At 49.1% G+C, this 24,137-nt stretch overlaps 1 protein-coding gene across 1 annotated transcript in view; it reads left to right on the forward strand.

Moving 5' to 3' along the window:
* WWC3 (WWC family member 3) overlaps positions 1–24,137 on the forward strand; it is a 120,403-nt gene that overhangs the window by 25,116 nt on the left and 71,150 nt on the right. Inside the window, exons 2-3 of the mRNA XM_025436289.3 lie at positions 14,916–15,025; positions 20,383–20,586. Of these exons, the coding sequence (XP_025292074.2) occupies positions 14,916–15,025; positions 20,383–20,586 (314 nt within the window). The remainder of the gene's footprint in view (positions 1–14,915; positions 15,026–20,382; positions 20,587–24,137) is intronic.

Genomic DNA, 24,137 nt, shown 5'->3' on the forward strand with positions numbered 1-24,137 from the left:
CTGTTTGTCCTTCTCCAATTGACTTACTTCACTCAGCATAATACCCTCCAGTTCCATCCACGTAGAAGCAAATGGTGGGTATTTGTCGTTTCTAATGGCTGACGAATATTCCATTGTATGCATAGACCACATCTTCTTTATCCATTCATCTTTCGATGGACACCGAGGCTCCTTCCACAGTTTGGCTATTGTGGACATTGCTGCTAGAAACATCGGGGTGCAGGTGTCCCGGTGTTTCATTGCATCTGAATCTTTGGGGTAAATCCCCAACAGTGCAATTGCTGGGTCGTAGGGCAGGTCTATTTTTAACTCTTTGAGGAACCTCCACACAGTTTTCCAGAGTGGCTGCACCAGTTCACATTCATGGGGATGGTTTTTGCAAGGATAACAAAGACCAGGGGCCTGTGTCCCTGCAGTGTCATTCTCTGCGATTGCATTGTCGGGCCAATAATGCCAGAAAGCCCCTTGCTCTTCCTTGGTTTCTGGTCCTGGGAACAGCTCCTTCCTTTCCTCGTGTCCCCTCTGACACCACGAAGCTGACCTCAGGCACAAAAGGCTTGCTTGGGTAAAAGACACTGGCCATCGAGCCCTGGTAAGCCTGTCTGGTGCTCAGACGACCTCGGGCTCTGGGTGCTGGCGGCCCGGCCTGGGAGATGTGCGCTGGCAAGTCTGGCAGAACTGGTGTGTTCGGGAGGAGAGCCGGTCACTTGTCCGAAGTGTTGCTGTCTGTTCGGGAGCCACCGGGCACGCTGCTTCGGTTTCAAGCGGCCGCAGCCTGCCCCGTTCTCCTGGGGGCTCCGGGTGGTACGCGTGTCCGCAGAGACGAGGAACCGGGCGCAGCCGCAGAGTCCCCCTGGCCGGGCAGGAGGGACGATCCCGCGGGCTGGGTTTAAGGATGGGAGGAAGCCCCGGAGGGCTGGGAGCCTGGCCCCGGGGAACTGACCCCCCAGCACGCACAGCTGGCCTCGGGGGGGCCTTGCCCGAGCCCCCGGCCTGCACGCATGTCCCCGCGCTGGTGCTCCAGAGACTCAGTGTAGACGTGAAGGGTCTTCTAGAGGCTTTGGGGTCCCAAAGGTTCAGCCAGAGTGGCAGGGGCATGAGAGGAAGATGCAGCGGAGCTGGCGAGCTGGGGTGGGGGATGGGGTGGTGATGTGCCCTGGCTCAGGTCCAATGGCGTCAGATTTCAAGTTGTTATGATGCAGCGTATTTACTGTGCGCTTCCAGGTGGGAAACTTTAGCTTCTTTTCCATTGTGGAGGAGAATTTGGGGCTTACCGTGAAGCCACTATGTGGGGCTGCTCAAGTATTATTGCTCTCAGTTCTGCTCTGAGGACTTTTTTTTTTTTTTTATACAATTCTTGCACCTTGATATTGAGCAAAATGACAGATTGCCTACTGCAGCGCCTGCTGTTTTGGGAGCAGCTTCTTACCTTACAGGCCATCCTGACTCCAGCCCAGTAACACCCGGGCTGCCTCCTTCATTCACGTGTCTGCTGGGCTGTGCATTGGGCCCCTGCTAGGAATGCTGTGATATCAGGGCAGTAGTGACCTGTTCCTGCCTCTTAGGAGAGTAGCAGGGGGGCCCGGCCTTGTCGAAAGCTTCCCACTGATAACGAATTACCCCGTGGATACGTGTGCACAAAAGACCTCAAACTTAGCACCTCCCTGATGTTCCTTAGAAAGGACACCAGCAGGGTCATAGGAGCGAACGGAAATGGTGACAAAGCAGTGCTGGTGTTCCTATTACTCTCCCTGGGGCACACAGCCTATGTAGGGATGCCCATCTCCCCTGGTCCAGGTCCTGGCCCTGGCCCTGGCCCTGGCCCTGTTCCTGTTCCCATGGCCCCACGCTCCTCCGGCCTCATCATTTTCTGCCCACACCTCCGGTCCCTCCACCTGCTGTCCACTTTCTCTGCAGCCCAAGGGATCTTTCCACACAGCTGATCAGACCATAGCGTGCCCTGCTTCTGCTCCTCAGGACTTCGTACCGCCTCCAAACTGCAGCCCTGCTTGGTCAGGACAGCCCACGCCTTCTTCGGGAAGCTTCCTTTTGCCATACCCCACCCTCCCTGCATCTGCTGGGGCCAGGGCAGGTCCCCAGTTCCTCTGGGACCCGCTGCATGGCTCTGGCAGCCTCCCGTGCCCTCTGTGGGTAGGTCAGAGGCAGCCTCGGTGCTCCACTCTTGGGCTTTGAACCTACCGCGTGAATCCGGCCCTGCCCCCGGGAGCCGCACTCTCTACCTGGTGCCTCTTCCCCTGGGCGGGGAGCCCTGGGAATAGGGATCCTGAAACTGGATTTCCCGGACTGGCAACATTTCACATATACGTGAGGGCAGCGTTTTGGGTGTATGTGTAGGCACATTTTTTAAGGGAGGAGGTCACTGGCTTATCTCAGATTCCCAAGGAGATCTAAGACCTGAAAGACCCGCTGTCCCTGAGAACTTAACTATTCCCTGTATCCTTTCCTGGCCTGTGTTTCTTCATAGGACCTTGATGGATGACAGAAGGTCTTCGATGTTCAGGCACTTCCCCTGTCCTTGTGTTCATGGATTCAGTTGGTGACATGTGCAACGATGCATTTATAAAAAGAATGGAATTCTCACCCCAAAAAGAAAACAGACTGCAGAAAAGTTGGCTGTTTTGGTGTGGGCAGGGGGCGGGGGGAAGAAGTAATTAATACAAAAAAGGTTGCATGATAAAATCCTTTTACTCTGAAAAGCCTGGTGCAGGATTTTTGCAACTGGGAACGGTACAAAGGGGAAAGCTTGATCTGGGCACTATTTGCAAAGCTGAAATTGAGATCACAGCCCAGAGGACTGTGATGTCACCGCTTGTCTGAACTGATGGCCAGGACCCTCCCTGGTCGCCTCCCCCTGTGATGCCATTTCTAAAGAATGTTATTGTTGGGCCTCTCAGCTCTCCTCCGCCTGTGAGGTTTTCCTCTCCCATTTGGGTTGAATTTACTTCTTCCGTCAATTGTTACTATTTGTTCCCTTTTTTCCCCTGCAAATCCTTCCTTAAAACCTCTCCTTTTAATTTTTAAATATCCCCTCCTGTCCGTTGTATTTGGTACTAAGAACCAAACTTTTCTAACATTGTATTTTATTTTATTATTATTATTTTTTAAAGATTTTATTTATTTGATAGAGCGCACACTAAGCAGGTGGAGCTGGAGATGGGGAAGCAGATTCCCCGCTGAGCAGGGAGCCCAATGTGGGGCTCCATCCCGATCCCGGGGCCCTGACCTAGCTGAAGGCAGACCCCGTTAACTGACTGAGCCACCCAGGTACCACACTGTATTTTATTTTTAAAGGAGTAAAGTCCCTCCTCTAGCATTTTGTCCATATGAAAAATAAGGTGGTCCTTAACTTCCATAAGTGTACTCCCTGGTGCGTTTATGCTCACAGGCTCACCTCGGGTTTGGTTCCAGACCACTGCAGTAAAGTGAATATTCCTAATAAAGTGAGCCAAATGAACTTGGTTTCTCAGTGCCTATAAAAGCTATATTTACACTATACTGTAGTTTAGTAAATGTGCAATAGTATGATGTATAACAAAACAGCCTACATACCTTAATCATAACATACTTTATTTTATTTATTTATTTATCTTAAAGATTTTATCCATTTATTCATGAGAGACACAGAGAGAGAGAGAGGCAGAGGTACAGGCAGAGGGAGAAACAGGCTCCATGCAGGGAGCCCGACGTGGGACTTGATCCTGGGGCTCCAGGATCACACCCTGGGCTGAAGGTGGCACTAAACTGCTGAGCCACCGGGCTGCCCAGAAAATTTATTTTTTAAAAGATTTTATTTATTCATGAGAGACACACAGAGAGAGGCAGAGACACAGGCAGAGGGAGAAGCAGGCTCCACGCAGGGAGCCCGATGCGGGACTCGATCCCGGGACCCCAGGACCACGCCTGGGCCAAAGGTGGCGCTAAACTGCTGAGCCACCCGGGCTGCCCATAACATACTTTATTGCAAAAAAATATTAGCCATCGTCTGAGCTTTCAGCGAGTTGTGATCATGGATCACAGATCACGGTAACAAATAGAATAATAATTAAAAAGTTGGAAATATTGTGAGAATTACCAAGATGTGGGAGAGACATGAAGTGAGCAGATGCTGTTGGAAAAATGGTGCCGACAGACTTACTCTATGAGGGGTTGCCACAAACCTTCAATTTGTAAAAAAACACAGTATTCGCAAAGTGCAATAAAGAAAACCCATATCCTTACAGCATCTTTAGTTCTAGGGTTTTCCCCAGGGATGGTAGCTGCTGCCTGATGGGCTCTCGGCACCCTTTGGGTTTTGCTTGGAGTCCCTCTGAGCTCAGTGGCAGTGTGGGGAGCCAGCCGGTGACCTGTAGGGCCTCTTCCCTCACTGCCCTGGCTGGTCTGGCCGCTTCTCAGGTGCTCAGCCCTGAGTTCAGCTTCCCCCCAGGTGAAGTCGGGGTGATGATAATGGACTCCTCTCTCACGTTGTGCTCACTGAAGGAGATCCTGCCTGTCTGGCCAGAGCACACCTTGGGTTTGCCCTGGGGCTGGCGGGCGTGGCCGCGCACGCGGCGCTGTGTCTGCAGGAGCTGCAGGAGGAGTCCTCCTGCCACCCAAGTGCGCAATGTGTGACTGGGTACGCTCACGTCTAGGTGTCTCCCCGAGCGTTGCCTTTCCGAGTATTGCTGGCTGCTACGGAAAGGAAGGAGACTATTCTGTATCACACGGACAACAAAAAGGAAAGTTTCAGGACATAGCACGTACCATACAACCCCTGTGAGGCAGGATGTGCTCTAATATATATATATTTTTAAACTAAAACACCGATTGGGACCAACTCAGTGGATTTCACTGCTCACTAGTGGGTTGCGACTGTAGCACGCGTGCCCGATACAGAGTGACGTGATGAAGGAATGTGGAGGATTGGAAGTGGTTGCTTTAGAGAATGTGTCAGCATGTGTCCAGCTCTTTGGAGGGCGTTCTGGGCCCTGGTTGAGCCCTGACTTGGAATTTGGGGATCAGAATCGCCAGATGCATGTAACAACTTAACGTGAGATGACCGTGAGGCTGGCTATGTCCTGTTTCATAGGACCTGGAATCCTGAAGTTGTTTCTTTCCGCTGTAAATGAACTACTTAGGAGGAATCTCAACGCATGTGTGTAGATTTTTTTTAAAGATTTTATTTATTCATGAGAGATATAGAGAGGCAGAGAGAAACAGGCAGAGGGATCAGTAGGCTCCCTGCAGGGAGCCAGACGTGGGACTCTATCCTGGGACTCTAGGATCCCACCCTGGGCTGAAGGCGGAGCTAAACCGTTGAGCCACTGGGGCTGCCCATGTGTGTAGATTTTCAACACACTTTTACTGAGCTGTGATTTATATGCCACAAACTTCACTCGCTGCAGTGTAGTGTGATGACTTTTAGTACGTGTGTACAGCTGTGCAGCCGTCACTGTGAGTTGGTTTTCGGATATCCCCGTCTCCCAGGGTCACCCCCGCCCCAGCATGTGCCTTTTCCTCTTCCCATCCCTCAAAGCCAAAGATCTGCTTCCTGTCTCTGGGTGTATTTTGGAATGCCTGCTTTTCTGGTTCCTCTTTGGAAAAGACAGATTCCACAAGTCAGACTTTCCTGGAAGTTGTCATGTGTTCACCCTCCCTGCTGAGAACTGCAGTGGCTGGGGCTCTCCTGGTGACCAGCAGCCTGGTCTGGAGCCCAGGGAGGAGGACCAGTTTGGGTCTGTGTGCAGGGGGTGGGCACTGAGGGCTGGTCTGTGCGGGCACGGGGTGGAATATGGGAGGACCTGGAGTTGACTTTGGGTCTCCTGGTGAGGGCCCTCAGTCTGCACTGGCTCCCCTCGGTCAGCACTGTGGGTCCCGGATGCCATTTCTAACTTGACAAGCCCGCATTTCCTATTGCACCAGTAAGCAGATCCCAAGCACCTGTCACTCCCTCCCCAAGAGGAAGAGATGCATCCGCCACGCTGCAGCCCACTCCCTTGGATCCAGTCTCTCAAGCCTCAGCTCTGCACACCTGCTCTTGAGCATACTCTGTCGAGACAGAGACATCTAAAAACAGCTCTAGAGGGACACCTGGGTGGCTCAGTGGTTGAGTGCCTGTCTTCGGCCTAGGGCATGATCCTGGAGTCCCAGGATCGAGTCCTGCATTGGGCTCCCTGCATGGAGCCTGCTTCTCTCTCTGCCTCTCTCTCTGTGTCTCTCATGAATAAATAAAATCTTTAAAAAATAAAATAAAAACAGCTCAGGAGCTACCATAGACGTGTATGTGGGGGTGGATACCATTTTCCAATGATTAGGTCAGGTCTGTGGCTCCCTCCGTGTGTGTGCAGCTGTGGCACCTATGGGACACTCCCTGGTGCGCCATGGGGGCAAGTCCCAGTGGCGAGAGATGCTGTTTTTGCCCGGAAGGAACACACTTGGGGGGAGATGCGACATGAGCAAATAACCACGTTCTGCTGGTAGTTTTAGTAGACGTCCCAGGAGGGGAGAGAAGGTGCTGAGGCTGGCCGCAGAAGGGGCAGCTCACCTCCTGCTGGGATGGGCTGGGTCTGGACAGGAGGCGCTGGGGTTTGAATAGGAGGGGGGTGGGAGGGAAGCATGGCAGAGGGAAAGAACCATCCAAGTTTGGGAAAGGCAGTTCTCAAGGGTTGCCGAGAATGTGAGTGGACCGTGGAGAGGCCTGAGGGAAGCAGGGTTTTCTGCATGAGGTGTTGTCTTTGAAACCTTCGAGCTCTTGCAAGATCCCCACTAGGGGCTTGTGGAAGATGGCTTTGCAGGCCGCATGTTTCTTCAGGGCTCGCAGTCTCGGGCTCAGTGGGTGGATTTTGCTGTGACCTCTCGTAGAATCAGATGATGATAGAGCGTGAGAGACCCTCGAGCTGTGCTGTCCAGCCCCGCAGCTGCAGCCACGTGGGTGATTCCTCACGTCTGCCGTAGTGAGCCCGAAGCAAGATGGGCTCTGAGAGTAAAACGTAGACTTTGTAGGAAAAAATGTAAAATATCTGTTTGTAATCTTTTTTTTTAATTTTTATTTTTTTAAAAAATTTTTATTTATGATAGTCACAGAGAGAGAGAGGCAGAGACACAGGCAGAGGGAGAAGCAGGCTCCATGCACCGGGAGCCCGATGTGGGATTCGATCCCGTGTCTCTAGGATCGCGCCCTGGGCCAAAGGCAGGCGCCAAACCGCTGCGCCACTCAGGGATCCCTGTTTGTAATCTTTACAATCATCACATGTTAAGTTGATGTTTTTCCATATATAGGGTTTAATACAATCTATTATCAGACTTAATTTTACCTGTTTAATCTTTTTACTCTTTGAAGTGTGGCTGCTAGAGATCTTTGAATGAAGTGTGTGGCTCTTGTATTTCTGTTGGATTGTGCCGCCCTAGAGAATTCTTTTTTACCAACTGGCCTGAGGTTTGTGTTTATTTCACTGTAAGTTGTATCATTAGAGCTCACGCGTGGAGGTGAACGGAGCATTTCCAGTGATCCCAGGGCTGTGCACTTGATGGGCCCGGTGAGACTTTCACGGCAGAGGACTGTGCTGGGGGAGGCGCTCACACACATGGCTGGGCTCGGACGCCCCCTGGCTGGGGTTTCCTGGGGCCGGTAAGCTTGTATCTTGGCCTGGGGTCGGTTTGCTCAGCTCTGTGTTCTAGCACCTGAATCCCAGGCTTTTCAACTATGTTCCACTTGTACAGTATTAGGCTGCTAAATCAGAATAATAGTGACATTCTTCCAGTTTTTAGAGGGAAAAAAACTAACATGGAAGGGAAAGGAACATTTATGGAGTCTGTAATAAGTTCCAGAAACCTTGATATTGGTCACAGCCTTGCAGCCTCACCACCCCATTGTAAAGATGAGAAAACCAAGGCCCCGTGAGACAGACATTTGCCCAGATCAGCCTCGCTAACAAGTGCTTAGTGTATAGTTTCCTCAGGTGGAGATTTTCTCTTAGCAAGTTTTAAAAAGTTATTGCAGTCTGTGTCCATGGTCACTATGATTGAATGAAATAAATACTGAGGGACCTTATGCTTATCCACTCACCAGCTCATGGGCTTTTTCAGGTGTTGTGACTTTCGTTCACCAGTGTCTGAACCACTAGAGAACCTGTAGGATCGCTGAGGAGGGAGAGCCTCTGGGAAGTTTGCTGGCCTTCTGAAATACCTCCTAGACTGGCTCGCCTTCAGACAGTGTATTCCTTGCCGAAGGAAAGGATATCTTGCCGAGATCTTGCCCCTGCCTGCTCTGGACTCCCCCTTCCTGGCAGACAGGCCTACACTCAGGAAACCACGGGGTAGGTGAGCCGTTGGCTTGGTCAGTAGAGAATCAGAGTAGAAGGATATGGGAGGTCTTCAGGGACATTTCTTCAAGCTGTGTGGCCTACTGAACTGCCTCTCTTCCTTCTAAGGATGTTTCTAGGAAGAGCTGTCCGAGGAAGGAACGACCCCACAGTGCCTTGGCCTCCTGAGCCCCACTGTTCGTGTAATGGAGGCCTTGTGAGCTCAAATGCTCAGTGCCCTTTTCTCCCTCCTGTCTGTCCTCTTACAATTGTTTCTTGACTGCTGATTGGTTCCATTTTGGTTTTTCTATGGTACCAGTTTCTGAACTGTCCCCATCAGTTTATCAAACCTTCTAATGAAGGCCTGTTGGGTGTGAGGGCTCTGGCTTACAAAGAAGCCAGAATTAGAGAAACAGCACCCTTTCTTTCAAGGAGCTCACAGACCAGTAGGGGAGGTGGCTGTGTGTCCAAGCTGACAGCACTGTTGATAACAGAAATACGGGCACGTGGTCCTTTTTACCCCTTTTCCCTCAAGACTCCATGGTGGGGGAAGGACAGACTATCCAGTCCTCTCCAAATAATGCCTGTGCTTGGCTAACATGGCTTAAATCACTCCTATGACCAAGTGAGATTGAACATGAAGACTTTTCACTGATTCTGATTGTCCTATGTCCAGATCTCCAAATGTGTTAGCCAACTAACTGCTCTAACAGCTCAAAATCTCAGTTGCTTAACAGAATAGAAGTTTTGGGGCATCCAGGTGGCTCAGTTGGTTAAGCATCTGCTTTCAGCTCAGGTCATGGTCCTGGAATGCCGGATCGAGGCCCACAGCAGGCTCCCTGCTCAAGGAGGAGTCAACTTCTCCCTCTGCCCCTCCCCCAGCTCATGCTCTCTCACTCTTGCTTACTCTCTCTCAAATAAATAAATAAATAAATAAAATCTATATATTAAAAAAAAAAGAATAGAAGTTTCTTGCTTGTGTCAGTTCAGTAGGGGTCATGGGGGTAGAAAGGGGCTTCCCGGACCCTCTGATCCACACAGTCATCCAGGGACCCAGGCTTCTTCCATGGTATGGCTCTCTCAACTTTTCAGGCTTTGTCTTGTTGTCTTAGTTTGTTCACGCTGCTGTAACAAAATATCACAGGCTGGGTTGCGTGCAAACAACAGAAATGTATTTGTCACAGATTTGGGGGCTGGAAATCTAAGATGAAGGCTCCAGCTTGGTCAGGTTCTGGTGAGAGCCTTCTTTCTGTTTAAAGCCAGTGCCTTCTCCCTGTGTCCTCACATGGTGGAAGAGTTTTAAGGAGCTCTCTGGGGTCTTTTTTAGAAGGCACTAATTCATGAGAGCTCCACCCTCATCACGTAAGCACTTTCCAAAGGCCCCGCCTCCAAATACCATCATATGTGGTACATTAGGAATTCCACATGCATTTTCGGGGGGACACAAACATTCACACCATAGCGGCCATCTTCTACTGGGTTGTCTATTTTTGGCTGATGGGCAAAGGAAGAGAGAGGGCATGCAGGGTCTGGCAGGAAGCTTACAGGACAAGCCTGGAAGGTGTGTACGTTACCTGTGCCCACAGCCCATTGGCTAGAGCCCAGTCACATGGCTTTAGCTGCACAGGAGGCTAGGAAATGTGGTCTTTCTATGTGCCTACGAGGAAAACGAAGCAAGGGATTGGTGGAAACAACAGCATCATTGCCTCTCCTTGTCCCTGTTCCAGCAGGCTGGAAAACTTATTGTGAGCCAGGTATGTCAGAAAAGGTGAAGGGAAGTCATTATAATTTCTTGAGGATTGGTTTGGAACTGAAATAAAAACAAACAGTATCTCCTCTGAATAACATATTAAAAACAAGCATGAATTCGAAATAGAAAGATTATCTTGTTCCAGGAGACTGGAAAGTATAGTACAAGTGCGTAGGATCATCCTGGTCTCCTTTTGATAAGGAAAATGTGTGAAGAATCAGTGGTTAAACTTTTCTCTCTGCCTTCACCATCTGCTGCCCACCTCCACTTCTCTGCATTTTGGTGTGGTTGCTGCCAGAGATTCCAGCCCCCTAAGCATGGCAGGGAAGGAGGGCCTGATCTTTGAGGCACAGGATTGCTACCAACTGCCCTCCCCAGTGGCTGGCAGTGGTTGGCTGAATAATGGCCTCCAAAGATGTCCACGTCCTAATCCCTGGAAACTGTGACTGTGTTATCTGACCTGGCAAGAAGAGACTTTGCAGGTGTGACTGAGTTAGGGATCTTGCAGTGGGGAGATTATCCCAGATATCTGGGTGGGCCCAGTGTCATCACAAGGGTCTCTGTAAGTTGAAGAAGGAAAACCAGAGAGATGGCATCCTGAGAAAGACTCGACTGGCCGTGGCTGAGTTTGAAGACGGGGGAGGTTGAAAAGTCAAGACAACACATTTCCTCCCTAGAGCCTCCGGAAGGGATGCAGCTTGACTGGCACTTTGGTTTGAGTTCTGTGAAACCGAGCTGCACTTCTTTTTTTTTTTTTTTAAGATTTTATTTATTTATTCATGAGAGACACACACAGAGAGGCAGAGACACAGGCAGAGGGAGAAACAGCAGGGAGCCCGATGTGGAACTCGATCCCAGGACTCCAGGATCACACCCTGGGCCAAAGGCAGGCGCTAAACCACTGAGCCACCCAGGCTGCCCCCGAGCTGCGCTTCTGATCTCCACAACAACATTTGTGTTGTTTAAAGCCACCAGGTTTGTCACAATTTGTTACAGCAGCAGAAGGAAACAAATACAGTCCGAAGGGAGGCTGCTGGAGAGCTGAGAGGGAGGCAGGAAGGGGAGTGGATGGAGCTGGTCTCCATGCTGTCACTGGAGAGGCTGCATCTGGCCAGCATGACCCTGCCAGGTTTGTTTGATCATCCCCATTTTGAAGATTGGGAAACTGAGGCCCAGAGAGAAACCAAAGGACTTATCCAGGGTTTCATGGCAATGAAGGGGCTCTCTTGGAACTGGCTTTGACTGAGATGACTGAGATGGCTTCTTAAAGAGCCCTGCAGGATGTGACAGGCAAAAGGGAACACAATGAAACCAGCATCTGTGCCATCCATCGTTCTCTCCCTTCTGGTGGACCGAGTCCGGTAAGATTGGCCAGCAAAATATATTCATTTCCTTTGCTGAGGCCAAGAAGAGCCATTCGTTAATGGGAGGATCTGCAGTGGGAATTTCTCTGGGTAGGGGGTCGAGGGCACCTTTCTGGGCCAGTGTTGCTCAGATAGGGGGATGAGGTGAATGGACCGGTGAGAGCTGGCCAACGTCAGCTCGCTTTGAAGCCTGGGGACGGTGGGTACCCTGCTTCTCAGTTGGTTGCTTACCCTGTTTCCCCATCTCCCCTGTGTTCTGAAAACACTCTTAAACTTAACACTGTACTCCCTACCAACTTGTTCCTTGAAAGTAAAACATGATTGTGCCACACGGGTTTCCTCTGAGTGCTTGAGCAAGTGCATTGAAGATATCCCCAGAGGGTAATGAAAAAGGCCATCTCTTACTTCGCCGGTAGGAGTGTGCTGAGGGTAACACACCTCGGCAGTTCATATCAGGTGCTTCCTGGAGGCTCATTTCGTTATTCACAGTTAAAGAGCAGAAAATTATTCACCTAAAGAGATGACTGGAGGTGCCTGGTAAATGAATTATGCTTTACTGCAAATGATGGAAGATTCTAGCATGACAGACAGTGGTACTGACAAGGAGGTAAGGCCATGAGGAAATAAGCAAATCAGTGTATGACATTGTGGTATGATATTAGCGGTGGAAAAATGAGCTGCAGGACAAAGAAGAGAGGAAAATAAACGAAAACATGAATCCTGGGCTTCTGGGTTTTAGATGATTTTATTTCCTATTCTTAATACTTTACTATGAATGTTCTACATTGAATTTGAGATATAGAGAAAAGAACTCCATATTCTTCAGCCTTGAAAATTTATTTCTTGGGCCTTTTCGAGGAAAAGAATTATAAATACAGATTATGAGCTTTATAATACACATAGATGTTCCTTTCATCATAGTTTTAAAAATTTGGATGTAAATCACATATAGCACAAAACTCACCACTTAAAGGGTACAGTTCATGAGATTTCCATATATTCATGTTGGGCAGCCATCACCACTGTCTCATTTCACAACATTTTTATTACTCCCAACAGAAGCCCCGTACCTATTAGTAGTCACTCCTGTGTCCTCTCCCCCAGCTCCTGGCAACCACTGATCTATGTTCTGTCTCCATGGATTTGCCTGTTCTGGACATTTCTTACAGAGGGATCCATACAACACATGGCCTGTGTCTGGCTTCTTTTACCCAGCACAGTGACTTCAAGGTCCATCCACATTGTAGCATGTGTTGTACTCCGTTCTTTTTTTAATGGTTGTATAATAGGCCATTGAATCGGTAGACCATGTTCTATTTATCACTCGTCAGTTGATAATCCTTAGTTGTTTCCACCGTTTGGCTAAGGTGAGTAATGCCAGTATGGACATTGATTTGTGTGGACATACGTTTTTGTTTCTCTTGGGTATACACCTAGATGTAGAATTGCTGGGTCATATGGAAACTCAGTATTTAACTGTTTTGAGAAATGGCTGCAGTGTTTTCCAAAGCAGTGCTTATGAATATAGTAACAGAAGTTAGGAAATAATGTAGCTGTCAATAGTAGGAGAGTGCTTGGGTGCGTTGTATTAATCCCCTTAGCAAACTGTTGGTAAAAATGCAAGCTCTTTATTCCTAGCTCAGATACTAGGGGTCAAAGGCAATTGAAATGGAATAATTGTTCTCAAGGAGCTAATCTATGATTGTCCTTCTTCAATTGACTTATTTCACTCAGCATAATCCCCTCCAGTTCCATCCACGTTGAAGCAAATGGTGGGCATTCGTCCTAATGGTTGAGTCATATTCCATTGTATATATAGACCACATCTTTATCCATTCATCTGTCGAAGGACACTGAGTCTCCTTCCACAGTTTGGCTATTGGGGACATTGCTGCTATGAACATTGGGGTGCAGGTGTCCCGGCATTTCACTACATCAGTATTAAAATGGTTTTATAACAGTTCTCAATTAAGAAGTGATGTGGGCTTAGTAGTGCTGTAAGGTTAGGTTTCCCACCTCTATCTGTTGATAAAATGAGATCATAGACGTGAACGTGCTCAGAATGCACCTGTGCTTGGGCATTTTTCTCTTAAGCTTACGTGTGACCCTGAAATGGCAGAGATGCGCCCAGGACTCCATATATCTTAAAGCAGCATTGTTTTTATCGTGGTTTGGTTCCATTCGGGACTTGAATCATTCATGTTGCCCTACTGTTACTTGCTTGACTTGGAACACACCACCATCATGCCACTCGTGGCCTGCAAAGGAATCGTGCCACAGACATTGGCGTTGTGGAATGGGACAGTAGGCTCATCCTGAGATGAGATGCTGTGCATTTTCGAGTGCGTTGTATTTGGCGGGCTGTCTGCGGTGCAGTTTATTACCTTCTGTATATTTCTGTTTTGATATTGACTCTGACGTCTTAAAAACATGTGTGAAATGAAGACGAATTACAGTATGTGCCATTCTGATGGTGTTTATCGGTTTCTAAATGTTACTGGGAGAGACAGAGCCTTGTTGTCTAACCAGTTTGGGGAAATAACATGTTCAGAATTCATACTGGTCATGTGAGGTTTGGCCGTGGTTGTGGTATCTCGCTTTCCTGGGGCCAGGGACCTGAACAGAAGATGTGGGAGGATTGAGTTAGTGAAATTGAGGTTATCGGATTCCCATGCATACCAGTCAGTGTGCATTTATAGAGACAGCCTAGGAGATAGCTGCCCAGACTCAGACAATTATAAGGTGTGGCCTATTTTATACAACAGCTGTCTTGTCAATCAGTGTGATCATGGGATATGGGGGAGGGGGAGGTTCTCCCTAAAGAAACCCATCTGGAAACCCTTTATCTGTCTATGTCAAGCCAAGGTTTCCTTAGTCACATTTACTTCAAGGAGAGAGATCTGTAGACAGTGTGCTTTTGTTTTTCTCCAGAAAACAAAAAGGACCCTTTGCAAATTTCTGACTGTTACAGTATAAGGAACACGGCCAGTGTTTAGTAGGTATGTCCTTGTATTCTTACCAGGCCTGTTGGGCTTTTTGCATTTGGTCGGTGGTTAACGTTTACCTCCTTAACCAATGACCTCTGGTAGGTGAAACCTACCGATACCTTTTAGATAGATTTCAGCTGTGATGTATGGCGACAGCTGAGGTGGGGGGCATTTGTAAGGGAATGAGACCAAAATATAGGTGTTCTATCGTGGAGGTTCCAGTGTCATCACCTCATTAAACATACTGCTTGGAAGAAAATGCTCGTTTTACCTCTTTTGTAACTGTCCATATCTATTTTCACTCTTTAAAGTTGCACGTTGAGATAGGAACGCTTTTAACTGCAAGTGTACTGATATTGTTGCTGATTAGTATTTAGGCAAAGCTGGTGAATTCATTTCCCGACTAAATAGTTGGAGCAAAAGCAGTTAGATGAGATAATATCTAATTCTAGAGTTGATTCAGCAAACTTTAATGAAATTGACCTTTCAAATTTGCTTTCATCATTTTATTTTGCAGGATAACAAAGCCATTGACTTTTGCCGATTGCGTTGGGGATGAACTTCCTTTAGGATGGGAGACCGTATACGATAAACAAATTGGAATTTATTACATGGACCACATAAATAGTAAGTAGACTGCCACATTTGAGTTATTATACTTGAATGACTTTTCATGTTGATCTCAAAGATGCCAAGAACTCATTTTGTAGAGCTGAAACAATCGTTACCACCCACTGCGGTGGTAAGCTGGATTTCATAAATGTCACCTGAAGTTTTAGTTTGTTGAGTTCTTCAAAACATGAGGCAGTTGGGTAGCTCCCTTGCTGTGTGTTGCTCAGGACTGCATGGAATATGTTTAACGGAGGGTTTTATTTTATTTTTTATTTTTTATATTTTTTAAAAATTTTATTTATTTATTCATGAGAGACACACACACACACACGCAGAGGCAGAGACACAGGCAGAGGGAGAAGCAGGCTCCATGCAGGGAGCCTGACGTGGGACTCGATCCCGGGTCTCCAGGATCACACCCTGGGCTGAAGGCGGCGCTAAACCACTGAGCGCTCCGGGCTGCCCCTAACAGAGGGTTTTAATGTCTAATAAAAGGAATAAATTTCCCAGGCAGTCTGGAAATAGAAATACCTTTCATAGTGAGAAGGTTGTTTATTGCAAAGTGGAGCTTACAGGTTCTTGGAACAATAAACGCCCAAGCGATGACCTTAACTTCATTTTGTCTTACACGTTGAATTTTAACTTCCATATACCAAACCTTTCTGAGCTTTGTGAAGGGAGAAAACTGTGTAAAGACTACGGCTAAAATAACAGTGCGTGCTTGAGCAGGCCAAGGCATCGGTTAGAGCCGCGAGCGCCTCTCGACCAGGGCTGGTTTTGCTTCCCGGGACCAGTGGGCAGTGTCCAGAGGCATCTTCGTTGTCACGGGCGGAAGGGTGCTCCTGGCACCTAGTGAGCGGGCCCAGGGTGCTGCCGACCCTCGCACCCGGCTCATGGCTCTGCTCCGGGGGCTCGACGGCCGCTCCCGCTGCCCCAGCGGGGGACCCACTCCTCCGATGGCATCCTGGCTTCCCCGGTGTCTCTGCGGGGCATTACCTTGCGCCCCTGGGGACACGAAGTGCGGCCCCCCTCAGCGTGTGTTCCGTCCGCGTGATTAAGTGAGGGGGAGGCAGGGAGGGCCCGAGGTGGTGGGTGATCGGCGCCCTCGCCTTGCTCCGCCCGCTGACCCCTCGGTGTGGCCCCCGCCCCCGGGCTGGCGTCTCTACCTGGCACTTCCTGGCCAGCCTCGAGTCGGTTCGGAACCTGGACGGCGAGGCTGCCGTTCTCGGCCTGGGGCGGCAGAGTTGCTGGCAGCGCAGGGGGCCTCGCGCCTGCCGAGCCCGGGGTGTGAGTGGCGGAGGGCTTCCGGGAACCGCACCACCCCGGCAGAGCGCGGTGCGTGGTGAGGCTGCAGCTGAGGCGGCCCTCCCGGGAGCCCCGGCCCACCTGGTGCCCCAGGACTGGGCGTGTTCCAGAGGTCTTGCTGTCCCACCTTGCCTTCCCGGCTGGTGAGGCTGCTCCCGCAGGTGAGGGGCTGCTCCCACAGGTGAGGATGCTCCCGCAGGTGGGGGCTGCTCCCGCAGGTGGGGGCTGCTCCCTCAGGTGAAGATGCTCCCGCAGGTGAGGGCCGCTCCCACAGTTGGGGGCCTACTCCCACAGGTGAAGCTGCCCCTGCAGGTGAGGGCCACTCCCACAGTGAGGGTTGCTGCAGTCTGGGCCTGGGCACCTGTGCACCAGGGCTTCCCTGAGCCCAGGTGGTATTACTGAATGGCAGAGGCATCTGTCTTACACAACCTTTCTGGAAAGTCTGCCTGCCACTGAGGTCCTGGACCCGTTCTGGCTCGCCCCTTGTAAACCCAGCTTCCTCATCCCTCCATGCCCCCTTCTGTGGGAACCGTGGGTGCTCCTTGCTCACTTGTTCACTGTCACAGGGAGTGTTCTAGAGCACCTCTCTGTGCTAGTCACTCGGGGCTCTGGGAACTCAAGGAAGTGAGACCCAGTGTCTACCCTCAAGGATTCTACATGATACTAGATGTGGCCATGAACCCAAAAACTGAGTAATCCCCAAGGACTTTCTTCCAGCCACTGTGAGTATAAGTGGGATGACTCAGCGCTGCGGGTGATGAAGACATCAGAGAACCCAACTTTTTTTTTCTTTCAGGAATAAGAAAGGTGATTATTGTTGCATAATTTGTACATGGGGGCCAAACACTGCATTCCAGAAAACTTGCTCCCAAGAACCCAAGTCTTCATAGCACAGCTTTAAAACTCTTTAAAGGCACAGAACCTGAGGAGTCAGGTACTAAATTGGAAATGTGCAGGTTGTTGGTCTGGTGTGAGGGACCAGAGGGTCCCTGGGTTGACCACCTTCGAGGCTCCCAAGAGCCTCAGGTGCACTGTACAGAGTGCAGCCAGTGCCTGCGGGCTGTGGTGGGCTCTGTGCTGCATAGACAGCAGCGACTCCGGCGGCTTACAGCCGTGAGTCTGCCCCGCCCTAGGCCTCCCAAATGTGAACTTCGGGCTAGCTCAGGACCCTGATTTTTGTTGTTTTATTTGGTTTCTTATTTCCTGGTGTGAGCTTTTGGGGCCTGGAGGGGCTTTCCAGTAGGGGCCTGGGGTGGCGTTGTTGGGGGGTAGGGGATGTTGGCGAAAGGTGGTTTCAAGGGAGAACTTCCTTGAGACATCCTAGCAGGCGTGTGTGTGTGTGTCTTTGGTAAAGTAAACATGACATAACATTTACTTTTTCCAATCATTTTGAGATGAAATCCACAGAACATGAAATTAACCATTTTAAAGCGCAGAGGTCAGTGGTATTTGGTGTGTTCTGTGTTGTACAAGCCACCACCTCTGTCTAGTTCCAGAACATTTCTTCACCCCGCAGTCAAACCTGGAGCCCATTAGCAGTCACTCCCCATTCCTCCTCCAGGCTCCCAGCCCCTGGCCACCATGAAACGTCCTTTCTCTCTCTGGATTGCCTCTCCTGGACATTTCATGTAGACGGAATTGTACCCTACGTGGCCTGTTGTATCCGATTCCTTTCACTCAGTATGACGTGTGTGAGGTTCATCCGTATTGTGGCGTGAAGCAGCACCTCATTCCTGTTATGGCGGGATGACCTTCCATTGCACAGAGACACCGTGTTTTATTCATTTATCAGTTGCTGGAATTAAGGTTGTTTCCACCTTTTGGCTGTTGTTACAGTGCTGGCCAAGCACACTTAATTAAATTAATTAACTTATTTATTAAGATGTAATTGGTTTTATTAAACAGTTTGGAAATTAAGTGGCATCCCATCTAGCAAATAGAGGGGAGCTCCCCAGGCACATTTTAAAAGAATTACCTTGCACACTTTATTTACTTTTATTTTTTCAAAATTTTATTTCAATTCTAGGTAGGTAACATACAGCGAATTGGAGATTTACTTAAAATTTGGGTTGGGGGAATGTTGCCAGCACTTCTCTTGTCGGAGCTCGCTCTTATTTTGTTTTGGCTGCCAGCAGCCTGCATGTGTTTACCAATATGTCATTGGTAAAACAGCCACCATCGCCTGGGGTCTCTGAGTTGGGAACAGAGACATGGCTTTGTGTTTTTTACTTTGTTGAGGCAACAACACTTGTGTTGAAATCTCCGTTAGGAGATCTGCTGCAGTGAAGGAGGCTAGCCTTTTCCGAGTCTGGGTGACTTGCCCCATTTGCTCATTCTGTATCCTCAGAGCCCGGATCAACTTTCAGGACCTTGGTCTTCTGCCTGTGGAGCACACGGCCCCCTCCGTCCTCATCAATGAGCCTGCAGTCGCCAGTTAGCGATGGCTTCTGGCTTTCGGGTGAAGGGAAGGTCCGGAGGATAGAACGCTGGCTGAGGCCGTGTGCCTGCCTGCCTTTGAGGAGCCTGGAGTTTGGTGGGGGCAGATTGGGGGGGCTGGGGACAGAAGCGTGGCAGCACTTGCGTGCCCAGTGGTAAGAACTGCAGTCTTGCCCATTGCAGAGAGGTGGGTGTGCTTGGGGTAGGGGGCAGAGGAGGCTTCAGAAAGGAGGGGCTTTCACAGAGGGACTTGGAAGATGGTCGGGTTTCCTGGTGGGCAGAAAATGACAGAAGTAGCGGTGCTTGGGAAAAAATTGATCCTGTGTAGGGTGTCTGTGGGGGGAAAGGACAGAAACCAGAAACGGAGCTGGTGAGTGAGTTTCGGGACTCCTGATCACGGGGAGGATACTGCTATAAAAGATACTCATGTGCTAAAGAGTCGCAAGCAGAGTTAGGAAGGTGTCTCTGGTGAGTGCACTGAGTGTGGCCTTTGCTGGGATGAGACAGGAAGCCTGCGTGGTTTTGGAGGGGAGTCATGGGGATCTGAGCGAACTTAGGGGAGAGGGAATGAAGGGTATGTCACCAGTCATTATTAATTCTAGGGGCAGGAATCCCCAGTTCTTGATGACCAGTGGATGATTCTGGGTGAGGGAGACGAGCAAGCTTTGTCTGAGGAGGAGTCCCAGGGTGGCCAAGTGGATAGATCCAGGTGCTGCTGCTCACTTCTAGAGGGGAGGCAGGAGGAGAAGCGGGTGATTGTAGGGTCACTGTTCTGGTTCCGGTTCTGGTAGTAAAAGGGCGCTGTGTAGAATGAGATCTGCTTTGGATGACTGACTCAAAATTTCTCTGGGCCCGTCCAGGTAGAGATGCGTCTAGGAGGCAGTTGGAAGAAAAGTGGGAGCCCAGGAGAGAGGCTGGAGCCAGAGGGAGGCATGAGCCTCCCTCGTAGAGTGAGAAAGCCGGAATGGAAAAGGAGGGAATGTATAGGTGGCAGGAGATGAGGAAGCCGGCAGAGAACTCAGAAGGGCTGCAGCTCCGGGGCCGAGGCAAGGGGAAGGGGGCAAGCTGCATCAGAGGGGCGTCCGGGGCCAAAGAAGCCAGCGAGAAGGTTGGAGGTAGCCGTTAGTTTGACTGTGACAAGGGGCGCCTGCGGGCTCAGTGGGTGAAGCGTCTGCCTTTAGCTCAGGTCATGGTCCTGGGATCGAGCCCCACGTCGGGCTCTCCGCTCAGCGGGGGCTGGCTTCGCCCTCTGCCTCTGCCGTTCCCCCTGCATGTGCGCGCTCTCTCTCTCTCTCTCTCTCTCTCTCACATAAAATCTTCAGAAGGTTTGCCTGTGATAAGCCCTCTGGTTTCATCTCCGCCAGTGTTTATTCACAGTAAAAAATTGTGTGGTACCGTCTTCACCCCTCCCACCCCCAGCCCACCATTGCATATCCATAGTTTTTTTCTCACCTCAGCCATGGACACGTGAACAAAAGGTGTTCCACGCGTGGGGAAGCTTCGTTCCGTAGATGCTTCCGGCCCACGCGTCCCGGCAATTCACTGATTTTCGGGTCACTACCTGCCCGACGGCCGGTCACCCTGAAGACGTTACCGTTAAGGCACTTACGTTCTTGGCCTTTCACTTTCAGAGCTTACCCAGCTCGAGGACCCCAGGGAGCAGTGGCGGCGCGAGCAGGAGCGGATGCTCAAGGAGTACCTGGTTGTGGCCCAGGAGGCCCTCAACGCCAAGAAGGAGATCTACCAGGTCAAGCAGCAGCGGTTCGAGCTGGCTCAGGAGGAGTACCAGCAGCTGCACAAGATGTGCGAGGACGACAGCCGCTCCCACGCCAGCTGTGAGTTGCCGCCTCTCCGCTAGGCCGCCTGCGGACGCTGGGCTCGAGTCGGGCGCCATGGCCTCCCTGTGTCTCCCCACACGCGCATTGATTGTGGGACCGTGGAGCCCGCGAAAGCAAGGGCCCCTGCCCTCCGGACCTTACGTTCGTGGGCCAGGGAGGACATAAACACGCACGTTTCAGGTAGCCACACAAAACCACCCCATGTCCTAGTCAGTCTGGAAAAGGGCTCCACCCCGAGATCTCTGCCGCGAACGGTGCTCGTCAGGGGTGATCCTTGGGAAGGCCGCACGGCAGTTTCATTGATCCCGTGTGGAAGGATTCAGGAGCCATCCCCCGTGTCGAGCACCTGTCTCCTTGTAGAATCCTTTCTGGAGCAATCCACTGACTGTGGAGGGACTCCGTGGGAGCCAGAGGGCCGGCCCAGTGAGCTGGGTGCATGCTGATGTTGTCAGAGGGAGTCCCTCTTAGTTGTAGAGGCTGCTGGATGTGAGCCCCCGTTTCATGAGTGCTCAGCAGATGCTCAGCTATTGAAGGAACCGCGTCCAGTCTCAGAAAGCAAAGTGTTCTCTTCCGGACACACTCAGTTACTGCTTGAGCCTGTCCCCTCACAACAGAGTGGTCCCACTTAACAGCCCCCCACAGGTGCACACGGCCGTGATGGCGCTGGGTGCCAGTGAGCTTGCAAAGAAGCTATGAAGGTGCCACTGCTTGGTTTTGTGTTACAACAACCTAAGTCTAGTTGGGACATGGAGAGACTTACCTGTGACATGAGTGCCACGTTGCCAGGTATTTGGCTCTGGTGACACCATTTTGAACGTTAAAGATGTGGGCAGAGCTTTATTCTGTGTTGCAAGGCAAACGGACTTAAGGCCGAGGGGCCATCGGCCTTTCTTACTGCCCCTGCTGTTGAGGGTGAAATCGCCTTACAAGCTGTGGGGAGGACCGAGGTGGGGCATCCCCTCTGGAACAGGAATTTAAGAGGCAAGGTCAGGCCCCGGGTATAATGGTATGCTGTTTCCAGGTCGTCTTATCTCTTGTTCTTCAAATATTGATATCGACTAGATTGATTTAGTCTCTGTTTTTTGTTTAAACTGTCCGTCAGAATGCAGTGGTCAGCTCGGTGCTAATTTTTAGAGGCTGGTTTCTTATCTCCAGAGTTTCTTTTCTCATGTTGTCTTTCTCTGATTTTGGTTATCAGGCCTCACAGAATGAATTGGGAAGTGTTCCCTTCTCCTCTCTTTTCAGAAAGAGTTTGTGTGGGATTGGTATTTGATAGAACTTGAGAGAATTCACCAGAAAAGCTATCTGGACCTTGAGCTCCTTGTGGGAATGTTTGTAACTATAAATTCAGTATCTTTAGTAGATATGCTTTTCAGATGTTTTGTTTCTTCTTGAATCAATTTTGTTATTTTTGTGTTTCAAAGAATTTGTTTCATCTCCTCCAAAAGTCAGTAAATTTTTTTTTAAAATCAAGAGTTCGATAGTAAATACTTTAGGCTTTGTGGACCATATGGTCTCAGTTGCAACTACCCAACCCTGTCTTTATAGTCCAAAAGCAGCCAGAGACAATACATAAACCAATGTGTGTGGCTTGTTCTGATAAAAGTGTAAACACAGGTAAGAGGCTTGATTTGGCCAGCAGGGAACTTGCCGACTGCTGTTCCAAGTTGTCAGGTTATAAAGTTGTTTGTAGAATTCCCTTACCATTTAAAAAAAATATCCAGACACTCTGAGGTGATGTCCTGTCTTTCATTCCTGCTATTAATAATTCCCATCTTATTTTTTTTCTTAATCAGCGTAGCTAGACTTTTATTGATTGTATTTATCTATTACAGTCAATTGGCTTTGGGTTTTTTTTCCCTTCTCCTGTTGTCTGTTTTTATTTGATCAATTTCTCCTCTTTATTATTTTCTTCCTTCTTAGTTTGGTTTTACCCTCTTCTTCCTTTTCTAGCTTGTCTAAGCTAGAAACTTAGTAGAAAGTAGATCTAATAGAAACTTAGATCAATGGTTTCTGAGCTTTCTTACTTTGCCACATAACCTCTAAAGGCATGACTTCTTCATTACGTGCCGTTTTAACTACATGCCACAAACGTTGGTATTTTTTCAGCCAATTCAAAATGGTTTCTCATGTCTTTTGTAGTTTCTTTTTTGACCCATGGGTTCTTTTAAGTAATTTTTTTTACTTTTAAAAAATACGTATTATAAATTTAAAGTCAGTTAACTAATATATGATGTATTATTGATTTCAGAGGTAGAGGTCAGTGATTCATCAGTCTCATATCACACCCAGGGCTCATTCCATTACGTGCCCTCCTTAGTGCCCGTCATCATCCAGTTACCCCGTCCCCCCACCGCCCCCCTCCAGCCAACCTCAGTTTTTTGGACTCTCTTATGGTTTATCTCCCTCTTTAATTTTGTCATTTGATTTTTCCCTCTCTTCCTCTATGATCCTCTGTTTTGTTTCTTAAATTCTAGATATGAGTGAGATCATATGATAATTTTCTTTCTCTGATTGACTTATTTCCCTTAGCATAAAACCCTCTAGTTTCATCCATGTCATTGCAAATGGCAATATTTCAATTTTTAAAAAAAAAATTGTACTTATTCATGAGAGACATACAGAGAGAGGCAGAGACATAGGCAGAGGGAGAAGCAGTCTCCCTGTGAGGAGCCCCATGTGGGACTCGATCCCAGGACCCCAGAATCATTGCCCAAGCCGAAGGCAGACTCTCAACCACTGAGCCATCCAGGCACCCCAAGATTTTAATTTTTTGATGCCTGAGTAGTATTCCATTGTGTGTGTGTATGTGTGTGTGTGTGTGTATCTATATATCTATATCTATATATATCACATCTTCTTTATCAGTTCATCTGTTGATGGACATCTGGGCTCTTTCCATAGTTTGGCTCATGGGTTATTGGGACTTTTTCAACATGTCATGTTGATTTCGAATTTAATTCCATTGTGGTCAGAAAGTACATTATATAAGATTTCAGTCTTTGGGAATCTATCGAGGTGACTTATGGCCCAGCAACTGGTCTCTCTTAGTGACCTCAGAGGATTAGAAGCCCATGGACTTTGTACCTCGAGGTCGCACCTAGCTGCAGCAGTAGCTTATAACTGTTTTTCAGAGCATATGGGTAGCGATTTTGAGCCTTTTAGAAAGTTAGGATAGAAGCTAGGTTAAACCATATGAAATTGTTAATTTTGTAGCTTAAAAAGGGCTGAACGTTGGCAATTTCATCTGATTCAGTGTGACAGAATGTTTCTTCCCACTCACCTTTATTTATTTTTATTTTTTTTTTAAGATTTTATTTATTCATGAGAGATACAGAGAGACAGAGACACAGGCAGAGGGAGAAGTAGGCTCCATGCAGGGAGCCTGATGTAGGACTCGATCCCGGGACTCCAGGATCACACCCTGGGCCGAAGGCAGGCACTGAACTGCTGAGCCACCCAGGGATCCCCCCCACCACCTTTAGGGACTTTATCTGTCCCGTGATTGGGTTTGGTTAGGTCTCCAAAGGCTCTCCAGTTGGTTTTTG

The sequence above is a fragment of the Canis lupus genome, chromosome X (genome assembly GCF_003254725.2).
Source record: "Canis lupus dingo isolate Sandy chromosome X, ASM325472v2, whole genome shotgun sequence".
Taxonomy (NCBI): domain Eukaryota; kingdom Metazoa; phylum Chordata; class Mammalia; order Carnivora; family Canidae; genus Canis; species Canis lupus.